Source organism: Heptranchias perlo, chromosome 3 (genome assembly GCF_035084215.1).
Source record: "Heptranchias perlo isolate sHepPer1 chromosome 3, sHepPer1.hap1, whole genome shotgun sequence".
NCBI lineage: Eukaryota > Metazoa > Chordata > Chondrichthyes > Hexanchiformes > Hexanchidae > Heptranchias > Heptranchias perlo.
The window spans coordinates 51,662,744-51,683,925 of record NC_090327.1 but is presented as its reverse complement, the minus strand read 5'-3'; the positions used below and the strand labels follow the sequence as shown (position 1 = coordinate 51,683,925).

General features: G+C 41.5%; 1 protein-coding gene across 1 annotated transcript; it reads left to right on the top strand.

Moving 5' to 3' along the window:
* The first annotated feature begins 1,256 nt into the window (after window positions 1-1,256).
* On the top strand, window positions 1,257-20,530 carry LOC137313952 (myosin regulatory light chain 2, smooth muscle minor isoform). Its single transcript, XM_067979654.1, has 4 exons — window positions 1,257-1,366; window positions 16,853-17,054; window positions 17,938-18,099; window positions 19,485-20,530. The coding sequence occupies exons 2-4, from the start codon at window positions 16,871-16,873 to the stop codon at window positions 19,655-19,657; spliced, it is 519 nt and encodes a 172-aa protein (XP_067835755.1). The 5' UTR covers window positions 1,257-1,366; window positions 16,853-16,870; the 3' UTR covers window positions 19,658-20,530.
* The last annotated feature ends 652 nt before the right edge of the window (window positions 20,531-21,182 follow it).

Below are 21,182 nucleotides of genomic sequence, written 5' to 3'. Positions count from 1 at the left end.
AGCTTTCTTCAAGCTGTCTCTCCACCCATCAAAACTGCTGGGATTACCTCTACTCAAAAAACCAACCCTCAGCCCCTCCATCCTCTCCATTTACCACTCCATCTCTAGCCTTTCTTTCCTCTCTGAGATGAATGAAAGAATGCACTTAGAGAGCCTTTCACAATCTCAGGATACCCCAAAGCACTTTACAGCCAATGAAGTACTTTTGAAGTACTTCAGGGGTGTTCTCTCCAGTTCAACAGGAAGAATTCCCTTGCTCTTCTTCAAATAGTGCCATCTAAGAGGGCAGAGGAGCCTCAGTTTGACATCTGATCCAAAAGACAGTACCTCCAACAATGCAGCACTCCCTCAGTACAGCACTGCAGTGTCAGCCTAGGTTATCTGATCAAATCTCTGGAATGGGAATTAAACCCACAATCTTCTGACCCAGAAGTGAGAGTGCTACCAATGAGCCAAGGCTGATACATTTACCACCTAGCTCTGTGCTCACCTCTCTTCACTCCCTATTCAAATCCCTCCAACATTCTTTGCGACTGTGAGCACAAAAGTTGGTCAATCCATAAGCATGATTGCAGTTTTTAAATATAAAAGCTCCTGAAATGAGCACAAAACCAGAAATTGAACCTGGGATGAAAACAGAAAATGCTGGAAATACATGGGAGGCCAGTCAACATCTGAAAAGAGAGAGGGCATATAGACTATTAAGTTTGGGGTATGGACCCTTCATCCTAACTGCATAATTGAAGCCAGGGCATGTCCTCCTCTTGGTCTGTATGACTCGATACTATACTGGGCAGTGCAGTTCCTCATTGGCACTTGATTAAATGACTGCAATGTTCTCCACTGTGGTGATGCCTTCAGCCCAGCAGGGGGCCTGACTCTGAGCACTATTTGCGAACAAACACGACATACGACATTCTCGCGCTGGTGACGCACAGGAAACCCTCCGCTCCATCGCCTAATAAGGGCATGTCTCGCGCTCCTTTTTGCGCACGTGACACTGAGGAATGTCAAACCGTCCCGTCACCGACTATACCACGTCAAGTTTATGTAGAAAGGGGGTAGTTCAGAATTTTGTCAACAAACAGACGGCGCTATTAATCATTAAAATTGAAAACAAAATTCAAAGAACTGATTATACAGAATATTTACATTTTCTTAATTGTAGGCGTCGGCCTCTGGGTCTGTGTTGTTGTGTTTAAACCGTTTTAATGAAACAGATCCCCCCCCCTTTCTTTGGAGAGGTATTTGTGACGGAAGAGGCGGGGGTTTCTTCCGGCGGTTGGCCGGGTTTGATGGTCCTCAGGGAAGTGGGGCGGTGGCACTCAGCGGCTTGGAAGGAGAGGAAGTTTTGAAGCGTCGTGAGGTAAGGAGGCGGCTGTAACCGGCGGGGTGTTGGGCAGTTAAAGCGCGACAATTACCTCGCTCCACTGTGACTATACCTGTGGCCAGGGAGGGAGCTGGCCGGCCGGCCGGGGGCCCAAGTGCTTCAACTCCGGGTATAGACCCTCCGATCAGGCCGCGTGAGGCCCGCGGGCCCAGCAAAGGAATCACTGCAGAAACAGCCGCCGCTTATCGGCCGGTGCTCAAGTTCACTTTTCTTAAACTCAGATTACACACTCTAGGCTTAGAGGCTTGAGGCCGACGCCTGCAGCGGCAGTGTAGGCCCGAGCTCAACTGTACTTCAAATCTGAAAGTGTTTGGGTTTTGCTCTTTCGTAGAAGGCGGCTGCGAGGAGGGTCGTAACGTAATTAAAATGTTAAATTACTACTCTGGCACTTGGTATTTCCTGGCGCAAATCCGTCATTGCCGGGTATTCTGGGAGGGGTCGTTATATAACTTTGTGTAGAAGCAATAATTGATTCAAAAAATCGAAATAAAGCTGCCAATGAGCTCCTGGGATGTTTATTTGCCTATCTTAAATTTTGATGTTTGAAAACTTTCATCCAAAGAAGGTGTTTTAAATTTTATCATGGATAATGACTGAAATTCAGTATATAACAATCATGATATGAAACTTACTAAGTTGCCTTAAAAGCCAAGTGCTGCTGTCTTGCCTGGAATATTGCCTGTTTTACATTGTAGACTACATACAAAGGGTCAACATTAACGGGTTTTTAAAAGCAATAACCACAGGATGAATCTTGCTTTTGCATACACTGTAGCATGGCACTCCTTGCAGAGGAGCTTAGGGCACCAGAGCTCCTTGCTACATTCCTCCCTCAGTCAGTAACACCAAAAACAGCTTAATTGGTCACTCATCTCATTGCATAATCCTGGTTGACCAGTAGTATTGAGGGTGCTGCATTGTTGGAGGTATTGTCTGTTAGACCTACATGGGCTCCTGGTCCCCCAATGCCTCATGTAAAATTGTCACCTTCAAATCTCTTCATGGCCTTGCCCCTCCCTATCTCTGTAACCATCTCAAAGCCCTACAACCCTCTGAGAACACTCTTCCTGTAATTCTGGCTTCTTGAGTGGAGTGAGTATCCTTCACCCCACCATTAAAAACCATGTTTTTGGCCATCTAGGCCCTGAGCTCTGGAATTTCCACCCTAAATGTCTCCACCTCATTTTCCTTTTAAGATGCTCTTTGACCAAGCTTTCAGTTGTCCCTTCTCCTTGGGCTCTGTTGATTTTTGTCTGATTACTTGTCTGTGCAATGCCTCGGGATGTGTTCTTTCTATGTTAAAGATGCTATATAAATGCAAGTTGTTGCTGTCTTTTGAATGATACTTTTAAATCATTTCTGTTATGGTTTGGTGGATGTAAAAGGAGCTTAGGGCACCAGAACTCCTTGCTACATTCCTCCCTCAGTCAGTGACACCAAAAACAACTTAATTGGTCACTCATCTCATTTGCTGTTTGTGGGGCCTTGCTATTGCATATCAGCTATTTTTCTGTAATTCATTGTGAAGTGCTTTGGTATATCTTGTGATGAGTCTCATTGTGAGGGGGCAGGATAAAGTTGATCACCTGGTAAGAGACTACATAGTGCTGCAATAGTAGCTCAGGTTGGCATAAAAAATGTTTGGTATCTGCAGTTCACTATTTGGCTCTGCTATGAGTTTATTGCACTCTGCTATGCTTCCAGTGTCTGTTGCATAGATTGATGTTTTATGTATGTAGTAGCCATTGATTAACATATGTACAGGGATGGGCTTTGACAGACTGTATTGGTATTTTTGGTCTGATTTCTTCAGTTGGTACTAGATTAGCTGATCTCAGTTGGGCAATAGTTAAATAATTTAATAACATTTGCTTTCTAGTCTTGTCTGAAAAATGGCCACTTGAATGAGGTACTGAGGTTCTGCAGGTGCTCTGCTGAGAATCTGCCTTCAAGGAAGAGGTGGGAAAAGAACTTTTTAAATAAAAACCTCAGTTGAAAGGTTTTGATAGTGTTCTGAGTTGCCATGGCTTCTGATTGTTGATCAGACACTAGCAATGTTTGAGGACCTGATCAGGCTTAATTGTGATGCCTCTGTGATTGTTTAGCCAGCCCTCACTAGCTAGGCTTGCACAGAATTGTTGCATGAGGCAAGGTATCAGAGGTTGCCTTGAGCTTGTGGAACAATGCCATCAAAAATGCAATGCTTTGGGGAGGAGAAAAGGAAAACTTGCCTTAAATTTGCTGGCTAATCTGATTGAGACTACCATTTTTATTGAGGCTAGGCACAAAAATTGCATTTCAGCTTATGTTCCCTTGTACTGCCCAGGGCTTTTGAAGCTAATTTATTAACTTAAGCCCAATTAATATACAAATATAAATTTAAGATAAAAATGAAAATGTTTTCAGTCGGTATTGACCAGTGGCCCCAAATAGACTTAAGTATTTATTAACCAGCTTTTTGGCCAGTAGAGAAGACCAGAAAAAATAGCAACTGAGTTGGTGTGTGTAAATTTGGCAAGTTACATGTAAGCTGCTGGAAAACCTTTGGAATTACTCAGCCCTAAGAATACATGGTAAATCTTCCAGAATGTGTTGAAGTTGAAATAGGATGAGGGACATCAGATGGCATCAGAAGCCTAACAGCTAGTACTGATGAATGTGCAGCTGTTTTTTCTGGAGTGTTGTAATGTTTCTTTTGTGTGGAGCTGCAGTAATTAGGATGGCAGGTTTAACAGCGCATTTGGTAGCACAGTGAAGGCACTGCCTGAAAGGGTGGTGAAAGCAGATGTTACCAATATTATCAAATAGATACTTGAAAAGGGAAAAAAAATGCAGGGCTATGGGGAAAGAGCAGGGGGGTGGGACTAGTTGGATAGCTCCTTTGAAGAGCCAGCACAGGCACAATGGGTTGAAAGGCCTCTTTCTGTTCTGTATAATTGTGATAATGTGGCTGGGGTTGCTGAAGTTCATGTTTATGAAATTGAAACCATATCTCATTTCCCTGAATGCCAGTAACATTGTTAAATCATTAGTTTTTAAGTAGTCATATTTCTTAAGGTGGTTTGGTGCTCTTTATAAACCTTTGGTTCATGATTCAGACTGAACTTCAGTCATATATTTGCATCCAATGATTGAGTTTTGTGACTCAGGTGCTCTGCATTAGTGGGAGGTGAGGAGAAACAAGCTAACAAGAGGAAGTGACTTGGCAAAGGGGAGAGAAGAGAACGTTTACAGCATTGAAAGTAGGAGGGTAGTGATAAGTTTTTACTTGATTTGAACTTGTAGGCATGTAAGCACTTGGCGTTATACAAATATGTACCATTTCTATACTAATGTATTTTGTATACCTCATTTGTGCTAGGTGTGTTTGGTGTTTTAAAACTGACATGTTTTATATGGGATTTAAGATCTACATTTTGAGTAGTGGTAGAAAAGTGAAAATTATGTACTTTAAAATGTTTTTCAGCCCTTTTGTGGGGCTGGTGAAAATTCAGATCACCAACTTGACTTAATTAATTGCATTTCTGAGGTGTGGTGTGCTTAGTTACACTATATAGTTAACTGTTTCCACCCCTCCCCTGTGAGGCATGCTGTGTAATTTCCAACAGGCAAATGATCCCTGTTTAAGCCCTTCAAATTTAAACAAAATAGTGAAACGAATGGTGTGGCAGAATCATGAAAGGCATCAATTGAACACGTTTCCAGTAAATGTGGCTTTAATTTCTCCTTTGTCGCCGTGCACCGCTGCCACCCCCCCTTCAAAAAAAACTTACAGTATCCTTTTAGTACACTTTGGGAAGGATGTCAAGGCCTTAGAGTGGGTGCAGAAGAGATTCACTAGAATGGTACCAGGGATGAGGGACTTCAGTTATGTGGAGAGATTGGAGAAGCTGGGGTTGTTCTCCTTTAGAACAGGAGGTTAAGGAGAGATGTTCAGGATCATGAATGGTTTGGAGAGTAAATAGAGAAAATGTTTCTAGTGGTGGACGGGTCAGTATCCAGAGGACACATTTACGGTGATCAGCAAAAGAGCCAGAGGCGACATAAGGAAAATATTTTTAATGCAACGAGTTGTAATGATCTGGAATGTATTGCCTGAACGGGTGGTGGAAGTAGATTCAATAGTAACTTTCAGTGGGGAATTGGATAAGTATTTGGAGGTGAATAAAATTTACTGGGCTACGAAGAGCACGGGAATGGGACTAATTGGCCAGCTCTTTCAAAGAGCTGGCACGATGGGCCGAGCGGCCGCCTCCTGTGCTGTACCTACTATATCATCAGATACTGCTTTGTTAATCAAAAAGTCTGCTGCACACGGAACAGTTTTACTTGCTTAAAAACAAGTTGTGGTAAATCCCATCAATTTCACCACTCAAAATTCAGCTTTCCTTGGCTGGTATATGCAGGGCTTGCCTCTATGTAAAATAGTGTGATGTGACTGAGAACTTTAGTTTCTTATTCCACTTAAACAGGCCAAGTGTGCTAAGATTCTCATGTTCTAGAAGTCTACAACAAATATAAAGTGAAGCTAAAGCAGCTGTTGGAGAGAAGGGTGGGGGAAGGAGGAGCCGTTACTCCTGTTGACCTTTATGGTGAGTTAAATAACATCATGATTTGTAATGAAGTAAAATTGGAGAAATATGCACTTGTTATCCTTGGATAAGCCAGTTCATGTTTTCACACAACTGCATGAGCAAAGGAGGAAAGCAAAACCAACAACTGTAGATCAGTTGTGTGTTGGGCTTTCATTAGCTGTGAAGCACTTTGGGCATTGAGTTTGTGAAAAGTGCTGTATAAATGCAAGTTTGTTTATTCTTTTGTACTTAATATTTTCCCCTTGGAAAATGCAGTACTTTACAAAATTAACCATTTTAAAGTTAAACTTATTGAAACTAACCACACGCACAGCCCATGAAGATGGTCTGTAAAGTGCAGTGTGCTGTGCACAAATGTGGGAGATAGGAGCTGTTTGTAAATAGCAGTTGGGGGCTTTATCAAATATATGCTGCATCATGCGGCACAAGAGATGGCTCTTCTCAAACTCACGTGATTTATGCTGTTTCGAGTTAGTCAATTTGCACACTTACTAGTTCCAGTTTTGACTTGCAAATTGTCAGATGTCCTCTTTATTTGTGTTGGACTCTGATTCTTGAGGGCATAGTGCAAAAAATTTGGCGGCTGTTCTAGCTTGTATGATGGTCATTTTGGAACGCTGTAGTGGTCCATGTTGAAGATCTAAAGCTAGCTGAGCTGGTGAAATTAAGGTGTGAAACTGTGTCTTTGATGCTGATTAGCAATTACCCAGCAGATCTACATGCCAACCTTCCACTTTGCTAATTCATTTGCCTCTGGTTTCTGGTGAGCAAACATCAATTCATCTGATCCAGATCTAGTCGCTAAAGAGACTGCCAATAAGCTGTCAAGCCACAAGCTGATCAAGAGCATAACTAAATTCTACTGCACCCCATCCACCTTGGTTCAATAGATTAATGTATTATGTGGTACTTTACCATAAAGATTGGGAACAGCTCTGCTCCCATCCCTCTTGTGTGTTTGGTGGTTTTCAATTTTTTTTTCTCTCTTGGATATAGAAAAATTTACAGCACAGAAGGCAGCCATTTGACCCATCGCGTCTGCCGGTCGAAAAAGAGCTTCCCAGCCTAATCCCACTTTCCAGCACTTGGTCCGTAGCCTTGTAGATCATGGCACTTCAAGTGCATGTCAAAGTACTTTTTAAATGTGATTAGGGTCTCTGCCACTACCACACTTTCAGGTAGAGTTCCAGACCCCTACCACCCTCCAGGTGAAAAAATTTTTCCTCAGCTCCCCTCTAATCCTTCCTTCTATCAATTACTTTAAATCTATGCCCCTTGGTTATTGGCCCTTCTGCTAAGGGAAATAGGTCCTTCCTGTCCACTCTATCTAGGCCCCTAATAATTTTATACACCTCAATTAAATCACCCCCAGCCTATCCGATCTTTCCTCATAGCTAAAATTCTCCAGTCCTGGCAACATCCTTGTAAATCTCCTCTGTACCCTCAAGTGCAATTACATCTTTCCTATAATGTGATGACCAGAACTCTGCAGTTCTCAAGCAGTGGCCTAACTAGTGTTTTCCACAGTTCTAGCATAACCTCTCTGCTCTTGTATCCTGTGCCTTGGCTAATAAAGGAAAGTATCCTGTAAGCTGCCTTAGCTATCTGTCCTACTTTTAGGGATCTGTGGGCATGTACTTCAAGGTCCCTCTCTTCCTCTACACCTCTCAGTATCCTCCCATTTATTGTGTATTCCTTTGCCTTGTTTGACCTCACATTTTTCCGGATTGAATTCCATTTGCCACTTTTCTGCCCACCTGACCAGTCTGTTGATATCTTCCTGCAGTCTATAGCTTTCCTCCACTATCAAACACACAGCCAATTTTTGTATCATCTGCACACTTCTTAATCATGCCCCCTACATTTAAGTCTAAATCATTAATATATACCACAAAAAGCAAGGGACCTAGTACCGAGCCCTGCGGCACCCCACTGGAAACAGCCTTCCAGTCGCAAAAACACCCGTCGACCATTACCCTTTGTTTCCTGCCACTGAGCCAATTTTGGATCCAATTTGCCACTTTCCCTTGGATCCCATGGGCTAGTACTTTTTTGACCAGTCTGCCATGTGGGACCTTGTCAAAAGCCTTGCTAAAATCCATGTAGACTACATCAAATGCACTACCCTCGTTATCACCTCAAAATTCATTCAAGTTAGTCAGACACGACCTTTCCTTAACAAATCCATGTTGACTGTCCTTGATTAATCCGTGGCTTTCTAAATGACTGTTTATCCTGTCCCTCAGAATTGATTCCAATAATTTGCCCACATCTGAGGTTAGACTGACTGGCCTGTAATTATTAAGTCTATCCTTTTCTCTTTTTTTTAAACAATGGTACAATGTTAGCAGTCCTCCAATCCTCCGGCACCCCGCTTGTAGCCAGGGAGGATTGGAAAATGGTCAGAGCCTCCGCTATTTCCTCCCTTGCTTCTTTTAACGGCCTGGGATACATTTCATCTGGGCCTCCTGATTCATCTACTTTCAAAGATGCTAAACCCCTTAATACTTCCTCTCGTTATGCTTATCCCATCCAATATTTCACACTCCTCATCCTTAACTACAATCTTTGCATCATCCCCCTTTGTGAAGACAGATGCGAAGTTTTCATTAAGAACCATACCCACATCTTCCACCTCAGCACATGGGTTACCTTTGAGCAGCACTGGCAAGGTCACATTTATTGCCTGTCTCTAGTTGCCCTGAAAAGGTGGTGGGCTGTTGTGATGAACTGCTGCAGTCCTTGTGATGCTGCCACACTGATGGCAGCTACAGAAATCCAGGATTTTGACCCAGTAATGAAGGAACGGTGATATTGTCCAAGTCAAGATGACGTGACTTGGAGAACTTGAAGTTGATGGTAATCTTGCTGCTCTTAACCTGTTTGGAGGTTGTATAGCTAGGAGGTGCTATCAAACTAAGCTTGGTGAGTTGATGCAGTGCATCCAGTAGATGGAAAATATAGCAGCCAAATTGTGCTGATGGTGAATATTGAGTTTAGTGGCAGGGGTGCAGATCAAACAGACATTGTACAAGTTAGATTGTGCAGAGGCAGTGATGGGTCGGGAGGTGAGATACTCATTACAGCGTCCCCAACCCCTGCTCTACTGTATTGCCACGGTATTGGATGTGGCTGGTCCAATTAAACTTCTGGTCAATGATGACTCTTCAGGATGATGAGTTCATCAATGGTGCTACTGGTGATGGTGAGTTGATGAGGCCTTCTCTTGATAATTGCCTGGCACTTAAGTGGTGTGAATGTTATCTGCTACTTGTCATCCCAAGCCTGGATGTTGTAGGTTGGCATGAGCTGCTTCACGATCGGTGGAGTTGTGAATGGAGCTGAACACTGTAAAATCATCAGTGAACAGCCTGATATGAAAGCGGGGGTCATTGAAGCAGGGTACTATGCCTGAACTCTCATTCAATGAGAAGGAGAACAGTAGCCAAGGTTACTACTCCACATTTCCAGGGGAATTGATTTGGCTGTGGTGGCCCTACAGTTGAATTGCTCTAACACTGTGCAGATTGGTTGTTTGGGTATATAGCAAACTACATTATCTCCAGCATCCATACTACAGTCTCTCATAATTCCTGTTTGTCATTCTTATAGCTCAGGTTTTGCATGTCTACTCCATTTCCCAGCTCATTAGGCTGACAATTTCAGTTTCACTTTTTTTGACCTCTAGTGAGAAAGTTGGAAAACTTAATTAGGTGGGCTGTTTAAGTTCTCCAATGTACACAGAAGGGTTGTAACTATAGTTGGATCACAGCTGGAGGATGGGTCATCTTTTCTCAAGGAGGAAAAATTAACCTGAACAAAGAGGGCAAATTGACCTGAACGACACGTCCTAGTCTGACCACATCTGGCATTGACAGAGACCTAGAAGCCAATTGTAGTCTGCTTTTGAATGGAAATAGTGAAAATGGAAGAAAAAATAATTTTAAAATGTAAAGGAGTGACATAATTGTAACAATTGTAAACAATTTTACAACACCAAGTTATAGTCCAACAAATTTATTTTAAATTCCACAAGCTTTCGGAGGCTTCCTCCTTCCTCGGGTGAACGGTGTGGAAAATTGTTACAATTGTCAACCCCAGTCCATCACCGGCATCTCCACATCATAATTGTAACAGGCAAGCAAGTCTTACTGGTGTTGCAATTTTGCTTTCATATAGTGCCTTCCATGACCATTGAACTACTTTTGAAGTGTGGTTTTGTAGGCAAACGCAGCATCTGATTTGTGCACAAGATACCACAAATAGTAGTTGAGAGAAATGATTAGTTAATCTGGTGTTGATTGGGCACTTGGAGAACTTCCCTGCTCTTAACTCAAGATTGCCACGGAATCTTTTACATCCACTTTAACAGGCAGATGGGGCCTAGGTTTAACCTTTCATCCAAATGATGCAGTTCTGACAATGCAGCACTCCCTCAGTATGGCACTGAAATGGCAACCTAGATTAGGAGGAAGAATCGAGAAACTATAATGGCTATTTAGCTTCGTGTTGAGTTTTTTCTATGCTCTTAGACCATGGAAATAGGTTTACTTGCAAATGCTTGCCCCAGAGATCAATCTTGTGTTATGATTTGGATTGTCAAAGTTTTTTAACAACCCTTGCAGTGACTTATGTCACCTTTCAGTTCTTTAGAAGACATGCCTATTTTGGCAACACTGAATATGTCTTATCACTTATTCCTCCAAATAAGCAATAGATGAAGTAAACTATCTGCTTATTCTTCAACCTGGATCAGCTTGGAGTCCCAAAGAGAAAATGAATACCTTGGCATGACGCCCGAATCCTGTTTTTTAAAAAAAACACAGAAGCTGCTGTTTTATCATTTGCCCTTATCCATAGCTAGCTTGTTGCTTTTTTTGGTCCTCTTTTCCTTATGTCCTGGGAACCAACAGAAGGAATTGATCAATAGGAATTTGAAAAATGCAATATGCCCCCAATTTCCTTGCAGTTTTGTTTAGTCCTCATTCCATTTTTCTTGCCTGCAATCTTGTGAAATGGTTTGTGCTATACATGAGGCATTTTAAAGCCAACGTGAACATACCATCAAGATCTATGCAACATGGACATCATAGTTCACAACTTTTGACCATGAATTGGAGTTAAATTTTATTGCCAATTTTTAGTATTAGTACAAATCTTACGGTAAGCAAGCTAAGTTTTTATTACTTTGACAGTGATTTTCCAGATAAAGCTTTAGACTAGGTGTCAGCCTTGTCTCTGGTAGCACTCTTGCCCAAGTCAGAAGGTCATGATTTCACTACACAGACTTGAGTACATAGTCTAGGATGACAGTTCATTGCAGCGAGGGATGCTGCACTGTTGGATGTGCCATCTTTAGGATGAGACGTTAAACTAAGCTGCCTGCCCCCTCAGGTGGATGTAAAATATATCCCATCGCACTATTTGAAGAAGAGCAGGAGAATTCTCCCTGGTAAAGGTTCCCTGGTTCTGGCCAACATTTATCCCTCAACTAATATCACTAACACGGATTATCTGGTCATTTATTTCAGTGCTTTTTGTGAGGCCTTGCTGTGTGTAAATTGGCTGCTGCGTTTCCTACATAAGTGAATACACTTCAAAAGTACTTCATTGGCTGTAAAACGCATTGGGACGTCCTGAGGATGTGAAAGGCGCTATATAAATGCCCGCTCATCTAATCATCCTGAAGGAAAAACAACTTTCAGTAAACTTTTATTTCCCAAACATTTGTTCAATATCTAGCTCTTATCATTTAATGTAAATGGAAAACCAGTTTGTGTTTTCTGGTTACTGAGGGAAGCAATAAATTGCTATAGTGTTTATACCTGGGCATTGGTCTCAGATGTCTGCAAACCATTCGGTGGCAGAGGCTTTGCATCTTGCCTTTCCCGTGTTAGTATCATTCCATGATCACTGCTCTTAGCTGATCTTTACCAGGCAGCATTGAGGATGCTACAATTGACCTTTGTCCCCAGGCTAGGAAGGGGTAAAATCAATTAGGTTTTCCACTTTTGGTTACTATCCTTTGTCCCAGGAAGTATGCAGATGTTGGGAGAGAAAAGGATCACCTCTTAACCAGAAGGTGTGGGCTCAAGTTCTGCTCAGGAGTTGAGCACGCAATCTAGATTGACACTTCAGTGGAGTTTTGAGGGAGTACTGCATCGTTGCAGATATCATCTTTTGGATAGACAATAAATCTGAAGCACTGCCTATGCTGTAGGATAGATATAAAGATTCTGTGGCATTATTCAATAAGCAGGAGGTTTTTCCTAGTGTCCCACCAAAAAATGCAATCTTTTTTTCATTCATCTAATTGTTTGTGGGATTTTGTTCTGTGCGAGTTGGCTGCTGCATTTGCCTACGAAAGTGACTAATATACTTCAAAAGTAATTAATTGGCTGCAAAATGCTTTGGCACGTTCTAAGGACCTGAAAGGCACTATATAAATGCAAGTCTGTTCTTTTTGCACGAAAGATTCTTTTTAGTCTTGTAAATTCTATATAAATACAAGTTCCTTTTAGAAAGATTGCTTGCTTAATTGAAATGCCCATCCCATAATCATTGCATGTTTTAAAGGAACAATGGATAAATATTTGAAGCAGATGAAGGTACAAGGCTGTGGAGGGAGTGTCATTAGTAGTGGGATTAGTTTTGGCAGGGGGCCAGCAGACATGGTCAGCCAAATGGCCTTCTGTCTTCTGTGTTGTAAACTTCTACGGTTTGTTAGATATCCAGATGTGTTCAGTCCTATTTTCCTTCTGACTTGTCACTTTTTTCTAGTATGAACTATGACAATTATTTAAACTTATTTTGACTTGAATGAACCTCAAGTAGATTCTACTTTTGAATTCTCAATGTACATAATTTACAACTTTAATCTATCTTTAACAGCAACTTGGCTGCGTGTGGTCCTTTTTATTTGATTGCCCAAAAAAGGGAAATGGGGAAGCAAAGATCAATTTCTAGAATTTGAGCCAAAAATTTAGTACCTTTACTGTTACACTTTTCAATTTCATTGATGTAAGGGCCAACTAAGTTTATATTTTGTAGCAAATTCTAGAGTAAGGAGATACTACAATATGTTTCTTTAGATAAAACATAGCCACAGCTAAAGTTAAATATTAGTATTAACTATTAATACTTTGTTGTCCTGCCTTATGGGTAAACTGCAATAAATGGGAAGTTCCTCTAAAAATCTAAATATTTCTAGCTCTGGTACTGCTCTGAAAGGTTTACTGAAAACTTGCAGCAATGAAGAAAAATCACTTGTAGAAAATGTTTTAATGCTTGAACCTTTGCTTCCCCTCCTCCAAGTTAGGTTTTCAAAAACATTACAGATGGTCTGTCTGCACAAAAGGAAAAAACTTGTATTTATACAGTGCCTTATCATGTCCTCAGGTTGGCACAAAGCATTTCATTACCAATTAATTACTTTCGAAGTGTAGTCATTGTTACGTAGCTTGGGTGTTGAAAAGAAAACAGTACCATCAGTTCCAGATTTCCATTAAACTTAAGTGTAAGAATCTGGTCCTGTGAAAACCCAATTTGTGATGGATTGAAATCTGACTGCATTTAACTTTTCTTGCCACTAGAGGGCCCCTCTGAGCTAGGCAGCGAGTAGGGCTTCCTCTAGTGACGAGGGGTGTTCAGGAATAGGGTTTAATGCTGCATTATTGGCTCACTCCTCTTGTAACTGTTATATTGTAGGGTGGTTTCGGCAGCCACTTGGATGTCTCAGAACTAACTTGTGGCTCATGCCTTCCCCACTGGCTAAGTCTGTGCAAGCCATTAATCGCAAAGCTACTTGAGTGTGGCTGATGTGCTTCTGAAAATCCAAATAATTTGGATTTTCAGAAGGCCTTTAAAGTCCCACACGAGGTTAGTGTGCAAAATTGAAGCACATGGGATTAGGGGTAATATACTGGTATGGATTGAAAATTGGTTAACAGACAGGAAACAGAGTAGGAATAAATGGGTCTTTTTCGGGATGGCAGGCAGTGACTAATGGGGTACTGCAGGGATCAGTGCTTGGGCCCCAACTATTCACCCATATATCAATGATTTGGATGAGTGAACCAAATGTAATATTTCCAAGTTTGCTGATGACACAAAAATAGGTGGGATCATGAGTTGTGAGGAGGATGCAAAGAGGCTTCAAGGTGATTTAGACAAGTTGAGTGAGTGGGCAAATACATGGCAGATGCAGTATAATGTGGATAAATGTGAAGTTATCCACTTCGGAAGGAAAAACAGAAAGGCAGAGCATTTAAATGGTGATAGATTGGGGAATGTTGATGTACAAAGGGACCTGGGTGTCCTTGTACACCAGTCACTTAAAGCAAACATGCAGGTGCAGCAAGCAGTTAGGAAGGTAAATGGTATGTTGGCCTTCATTGCAAGAGGATTTGAGTACAGGAGCATGGATGTCTTACTGCAGTTTTACAGGGCCATGGTGAGACCACATTTGGAGTATTGTGCAGTTTTGGTCTCCTTACCGAAGAGAGGATATACTTGCCATAGAGGGTGTGCAGTGAAGGTTCACCAGACTGATTCCTGGGATGGCAGGACTGTCATATGAGGAGAGATTGGGTCAACTCGGCCTGTATTCACTCGAGTTTAGAAGAATGAGAGGGGATCTCATTGAAACATATAAAATTCTGACAGGGCTAGACAGACTGGATGCAGGGAGGATGTTTCCCCTGGTTGGGTCCAGAACGAGGGGTCAGTCTCAGGATACGGGTAAGACATTTAGGATTGAGATGAGAAATTTCTTCACTGAAGGTGGTGAACCTGTGGAATTCTCTACCATAGAAGGCTGGAGGCCAAGTCACTAAATATATTGGAGGAGCTGGATAGATTTTTAGGCATCAAGGGGTATGGGGAGAGAGGATCAGCCGTGATCATATTGAATGGTGGTGCAGGCTCGAAGGTCTGCCTCCTGCCCCTATTTTCTATGTTTCTATGCAGCAGTTGCTAGGCCAACTGATGGTTAAATCAGGAATGCTACCTATATTGTATTAGAAACATGGGTAGACACCATCTCTTATGGCCACTGCTTCTGATGTTTCTTTCCCCCCACTTTTTAATCTTGCAGTTTTGTTGTCAACTTCAGACTAGCTGTACATGGGAAACTAGCAATATAAAAGTACTGTTATTTATACAACCATACTTCATTGCAAAGTGACTTTCTGTGGGTCCGAGACCTTAATCCTGTGCAATTTAAGCCTAGCCGTTCTCTAAATATTTAAAATCTTTCAGTTCTAATTTATAGGAGTGCCAGCTTAGCTCAGTGGTACCATGCTCACCTGAATCAAAAGACTGCATTCAAGCCTCAATCCAGAGTTTGAGCACAGTGCAGATTATGCTTTAGTGCAGTGAGGAAAAGCAAACTTTCATTTATGTGTAGCACCTTTCATGCCCTCAGGATGTCCCAAAGTGCTTCACAGCCAATTAATTACTTTTGCAGTGTAGTCACTGTTTTGGCAAACACAGCAGCCAATTTGTCCAGAGCATGGTCCCACAAACAGCTGCGAGATAAATGACCAATTAATCTGTTTTGGTAGTCATTGAGGAATAGATGTCAGTCAGGACATTGGGAGAGCTCTTCAAATGATGCAATGGGATTTTTCTGTCTACCTGAAGAGGCAGACAGGATCTCAGTTTAAAGTCTCATCCAGGAGATGGCACTGCAAACAATGCAGCATTGCCTCAGTACTGCATTGAAGAGTTGGCCTGGATTCTGTGCTCAAGAACTGCAGTGGGGCTTGAACCCATGTTCTTCTGACTCAGATGAGTGTTTACTGCTGAGCCAAGCTGACAGTATAGCATTCCCTTAATACTATCTCATTGTTCAGATAAAATGTTAAATTGATGCCCCATTTGCCTGTTTGAGTGGATGTAGAAGATTCCATGGAGGGAACTGTGAAAAAGAATACGGTAGTTCTCCCAGACTCCTGGTCAACACTTAGCCCTCAACCAATGCTGCCAAAACTGATTTAAATGTCACCTTATTTGCTGTTTTTGGGGCCCTTGCTTTGAACAAGTTGGCTGCTGCGTTTGCCTGAAACTGCATATCAAAAACAATTCATATGTCATCCTTCCGTCTTGATCTCATGACACGATTAACATTCAAATTGTGATCATGACAAGAGAAAATCCTGAGGCTTGGTATCTACATTATTATTGGAGTCTGAATAACATCCTAATCTGTGGAACAGAACCAAGGTTTTGCAATATCTTCCTACGCACCAGTTTTGTTTTTGGGTCTGATACTTTTTGCGCACTAGTTCATGATTTCAGGCCCTCTGTGCTAGTAAACTTGTGGTTGGGCCAGATTGTGTATATGTGGAACAAAACCAACTTCAGACCTAATAAATATTATGTGATAGTTGAGCTTGAGCTGCTTTTTTTTTTAAAAGAGAAACTTTATCTTGCTTGTGCCACAGGCCACTCCAGCCAAGAAGAAAAGTAATTTACTCAGAATTGTTCTATAATAAACTAAGTTGGGGGACAGGGTGTGTAAGTGCCCTCCTGTACTTTGTGCCCTTTGTCGTGTTCCTTTGTACCTTCATCACTGAATGGAGGCCTAACCTGAAACTGTTTGAGGTTTTCTGACACACTTCCTTTAACAAACCAGAATATCTCAATCAAATGTGTTAAACTTTATTTTTTAAGTAAGGAAAACCTGCACATTTTGACCTAGAAAATAGTTTTGCTTTGGAGAAAGTTTTATTTATTTCAAGTAAATTTAAAAACAGAAACTGCTGGAAACACTCAGCAGGCCAGGCAGCATCTGTGAAGTGAGTTATCATTTCAAGTCGATAACTTTTCATCAGAACTGTGTATGACCTAGACTGTTTTCTCCTAGATACAACACCTAGCCACCATGTCAAGCAAAAGAGCTAAGGGAAAGACCACCAAGAAGCGCCCTCAGCGCGCGACCTCCAATGTATTTGCTATGTTTGATCAGTCACAGATTCAGGAATTCAAGGAGGCATTCAACATGATTGATCAGAACCGTGATGGCTTCATTGATAAGGAGGATTTGCATGACATGTTGGCTTCACTTGGTAATTATAGTTTGCTTTTGCTTGTAGTAGATGTTAATTTATTTTTGACATGCAAGCTATGGTTAACTCTTAAATGCTTTCTAGCTTCCCTGTTCCCTCACAATGTTGCAAAGTTGTAATTGATCAATTGTCCAACTGAATTGTTTCATTCCACAGTGTTACCAAGCTCACTTACCAGGCTTGGTTTGTAATGTGCCTCTTTCCTCCTCGAAAGTTGCTTCCAGCTATTGCCCAAAGCATTCCATGTAGAAGCCTTGGGTTTGATTCTTCCAGAAGCTCCTAAACTAATCCAGTGAATAACTGAGCCATGCAGATCAGGAAGATTCCTGATCTGTTAACTGATTTCGGGTGAGGAGGTAATAGGGGTACTATAATTAGTCACACTATCCCTGAGTAAGTTGTTATCGAGCAATGCTTAAGAACAGAATGAGGTTTGGCTATGATCTGTTGTCCCCTTCCTCCCCTATGCAAGTCTCAAACGAGTGTTGACAGGCTGTATGAATAATAGACACTCTGACAAAATACCAAATTGCAGCCAGCAGCTATTGGAAACCATACCACAGCAAAGACTTGACACCTTCAGAATGGGAGGGGTAGAAATTGGTATGGAAATAGGGTGGAAAGAAACAGTTTTGTGGTATCGCTTTTGGAACATAAACTTACAATGTGATACACAAGATTCTAGTATAACTAGCTTGAGGATTTGCCCATTTGTGACTTATATTCTACAAACCAACCACTTTTAACCCACTGCTTCAATTTAATTACAGCCAAGAATTTTGTTTGGCAAGGGAGATAGTGATCTGAACCAATGTATGCATTAGGGATAAGAAGTTTCTAATGTAAAGTAGCAAACTATTTTGAATATCTGAATTTCCTACAGGAAAGAACCCAACTGACGAATACCTAGAGGCAATGATGAACGAAGCTCCAGGGCCAATCAACTTCACCATGTTCTTGACAATGTTTGGTGAAAAGCTGAATGGGACAGACCCTGAAGATGTAATCAGAAATGCCTTTGCATGCTTTGATGAGGAAGGAACAGGTAAGAAAGTGGTAAAACTGCAGTGGGGCAATGATTGCTGCAATTGGCCTCAGCATCCCCGTACTAGACAGCAGAAGAACCTTGTAGAATTCTTGTGCCTTTATTGCTGTCAGTGAGCTCCCTTTCCCTTCTGAATAGTATTGACATTTAGACATTGGGGTCTAGGCTTTCTGGCCCTATCCTGCTGGATTTCTAGCAGTTCTGGGATAAACAGGGCTAGGAATGTGCTCTGCTGCATCCCTGCCTCTTCCTCTTTCTATCCCCCCCCCTGGCAGCTCAAAGTGCCTGTTCCTATATGGGTGGGTGCATACAAATTACATGCTATGTTTGCTGACATTGTCCCAGTTTGAATGTTGGACACAGGCCACCTGTCAGGCCCCTCATTCGAAGGGGCCTTGTGGGCTAAATTTGAGGTGCCTGTGCAAGTGCTACCTGAGAGGGAAGGATTTTTTTTTCTCAAGCAGCTAATCAGTTGCTGTCTTCCTGTAGCTGTAGCAGCCCTCCCACCTTCCTCAACCCTGAGGCCTCCAGTCTAATGCAACTCCCTGGCAGAGACCTGGGGAGCTTGGCTCTAGCATGTAAGTACCCTGGGGCTGGAAAGATGGCTGGGGTTAGGGGCATCTACATGGAAGGAATTCCTGTCTCATTGCAAGTCTGTTTCTGCACCCCCTCCCCTAGTCAGAAGGCCTAGGCCTGGGTGAGTAAGGTTTGGACTTGGTTAAATCAAGCAGCCTGCTGACTCTCCTTGGGCTCATGTGTGAAGAATGACCTGTAGAACAAGTACTGAAAGGCTGCTGCTCATCATGGAACTGTATGCCAGCATAAGGTTCTGCCTTCAGAGGAAGTGGGGAGAGAAAGATAAAATTTGGAAGGGGGTAGGAATGAGAAGATAAAAGCAATTTCTGGGTAAAAGCTTTATTTGTACTTGCATGTGCCTGCAATTTCCCAGGACTGTAAATTTTCAGTTTAAGTCTACTGTTAATTGTTTGGGTCTTTGCTGCTTTTGTTTCTTTGTTCACACCCACCCCCACCCCACATTGCTGAATGGGTATATACTTTAATCTCCTGCCATACCCTGCTCCCAAGCTTCTGGCAATACTGTGTGATAAAGTGCCACTAGGAGCAATTTGAGTGTCTTGGGTTGGATTATTTTTTCTCCCTCTTTGTAGGAAAGCACCTGATCCCTTGCACACTTCCTTTTATAATGAGTCTGTGGTTAATTATACCTGATCATACACCTTTGACACAGCATGCAGAAAGTTATTGTATTCCTAACCATTCATTTGTGACTCTTGCACAGCTTTTTTCTTTTCTGTTGATCTGACCGGCATAAGTAATTTTGTTTCAATGGAAGTATTTGCTGCATTTGTTTTTTTTCTTTGCAGGCTATATCCAGGAAGACTACCTGAGAGATCTGCTGACAACAATGGGGGATCGGTTTACTGATGAGGAGGTGGATGAACTTTTCCGTGAAGCACCAATTGATAGCAAGAGCAACTTCAACTATATTGAGTTTACCCGCATACTGAAACATGGTGCTAAGGACAAAGATGACTAATGGAATGTAAACTATGAAAAAAGCTCCTGTTCATTCTTTTACTTTGCAAAATTTATACCTATTGGAACATATTGCATGCCTTGGCTCTCTAAAATAAACATTGCTTTTTTCATTATATTTATATTTTTTCCAGTCATGTTGGCACACTTTGCACAAGTTTGGAATGAGTGGGAGATGAGTGGCAGGAACAAAAGTATGGAAACAGATTGCTTAAGTGAAATGCCTTGTCAGAATTCTTTGTTTTTTTAAAACCTAAAACAAGCCCTTTTTAAATAATCAGTGTCATAATGTATAGTTTGCAGTACTATGGGAAGGAAAATTATCACATTGTCCGTATATAATTCTGATCAATATACCTGGTTTATATCCAACTAAAACATTTAAAATGCACTCTTTAGGCTAACTTAATGAGGATATGTCCTGTAAAAGGACTGGTTTTGCATTAGAGATCATAGTATAGTGGTGATGGCACTCTTAATATGCAAGTTTGAGTCTGAGCTGTGCCTCATGTTTGTGTCTGTTTTGGTTGTCCATTCTTGGAGCTATACCTGCTTAAATGTGATAGTTGTCTAATCAGTCTGATATTGGCAATATTTGGGTATGACTGTAAATGGTATGAAGAGAGTAGTAAGCTATATCTTGAGGTATGGTTAAAAATTATCCAAAGGACAAGATTTCAATTTAATGCTAAGATTTTATCGAGTTTGTTTCACCCAGTTTTTCTGACTAAGGTAGCACCAAAGTGTCCCAAGTGACTATGCAGATTGGTGTTGATCTGTTCTGCCTTATTCTTGATCATACTTTACATCCTGTTCAGATTTGAGTGCCCTTGTTATCAAAATTCTGACTTAAAATAAAAGAATAAGTTCTAAATTTGTGTTTAAATTGTTTTATTTGATAGTAAATATTTACAGGGTTTGAGTCAATTCTTATAAATGACATTGTAATACAGTCCAAAAAAGATACTGTCCAGGTGGAATGGAGCCATATAGGCCAGGATTTGGTGTAATCACAATTTTTTTCCCAAACATTAGTTTCTGGCTCTACTGATAGCTGCATGTAAATGCATTGCATGATGGTACTGCACTACATGGACCAGAATAGTCCTGAGCTTAATCCCTGATTTATGTGGAGTTAGCTTAGAACATAAATAGGAGCAAGAGTAGGCCATACAGCCCCTCAAGCCTGCTCTGCCATTCAATAAGATCATGGCTGATTTACAAGAAATGGTGGTGCATCAGAATTGGTTCTGGTGCTAAGGACTAGGAAAGGAAAACCAATGACTAAGGTTCCTTCTCCTGATTGCTGTCTAGTGACTTTTGCTGGAAAACTTCCTGTGGGGACAGGTCTGAACTTGGCTGACCTTAGCTTATTCTGACAATAGGTTGCTACCATTTGCTGTTTGTTACTTTTCTGAAGAATGGTCATTTGGATGGCATGTTGCAAAGATGCCCAATGACTATGGAACTGTATCCATAGAGCTTTTGGAGTTCAATTAATGGGAATCTTAAGTTCATCAATCAAT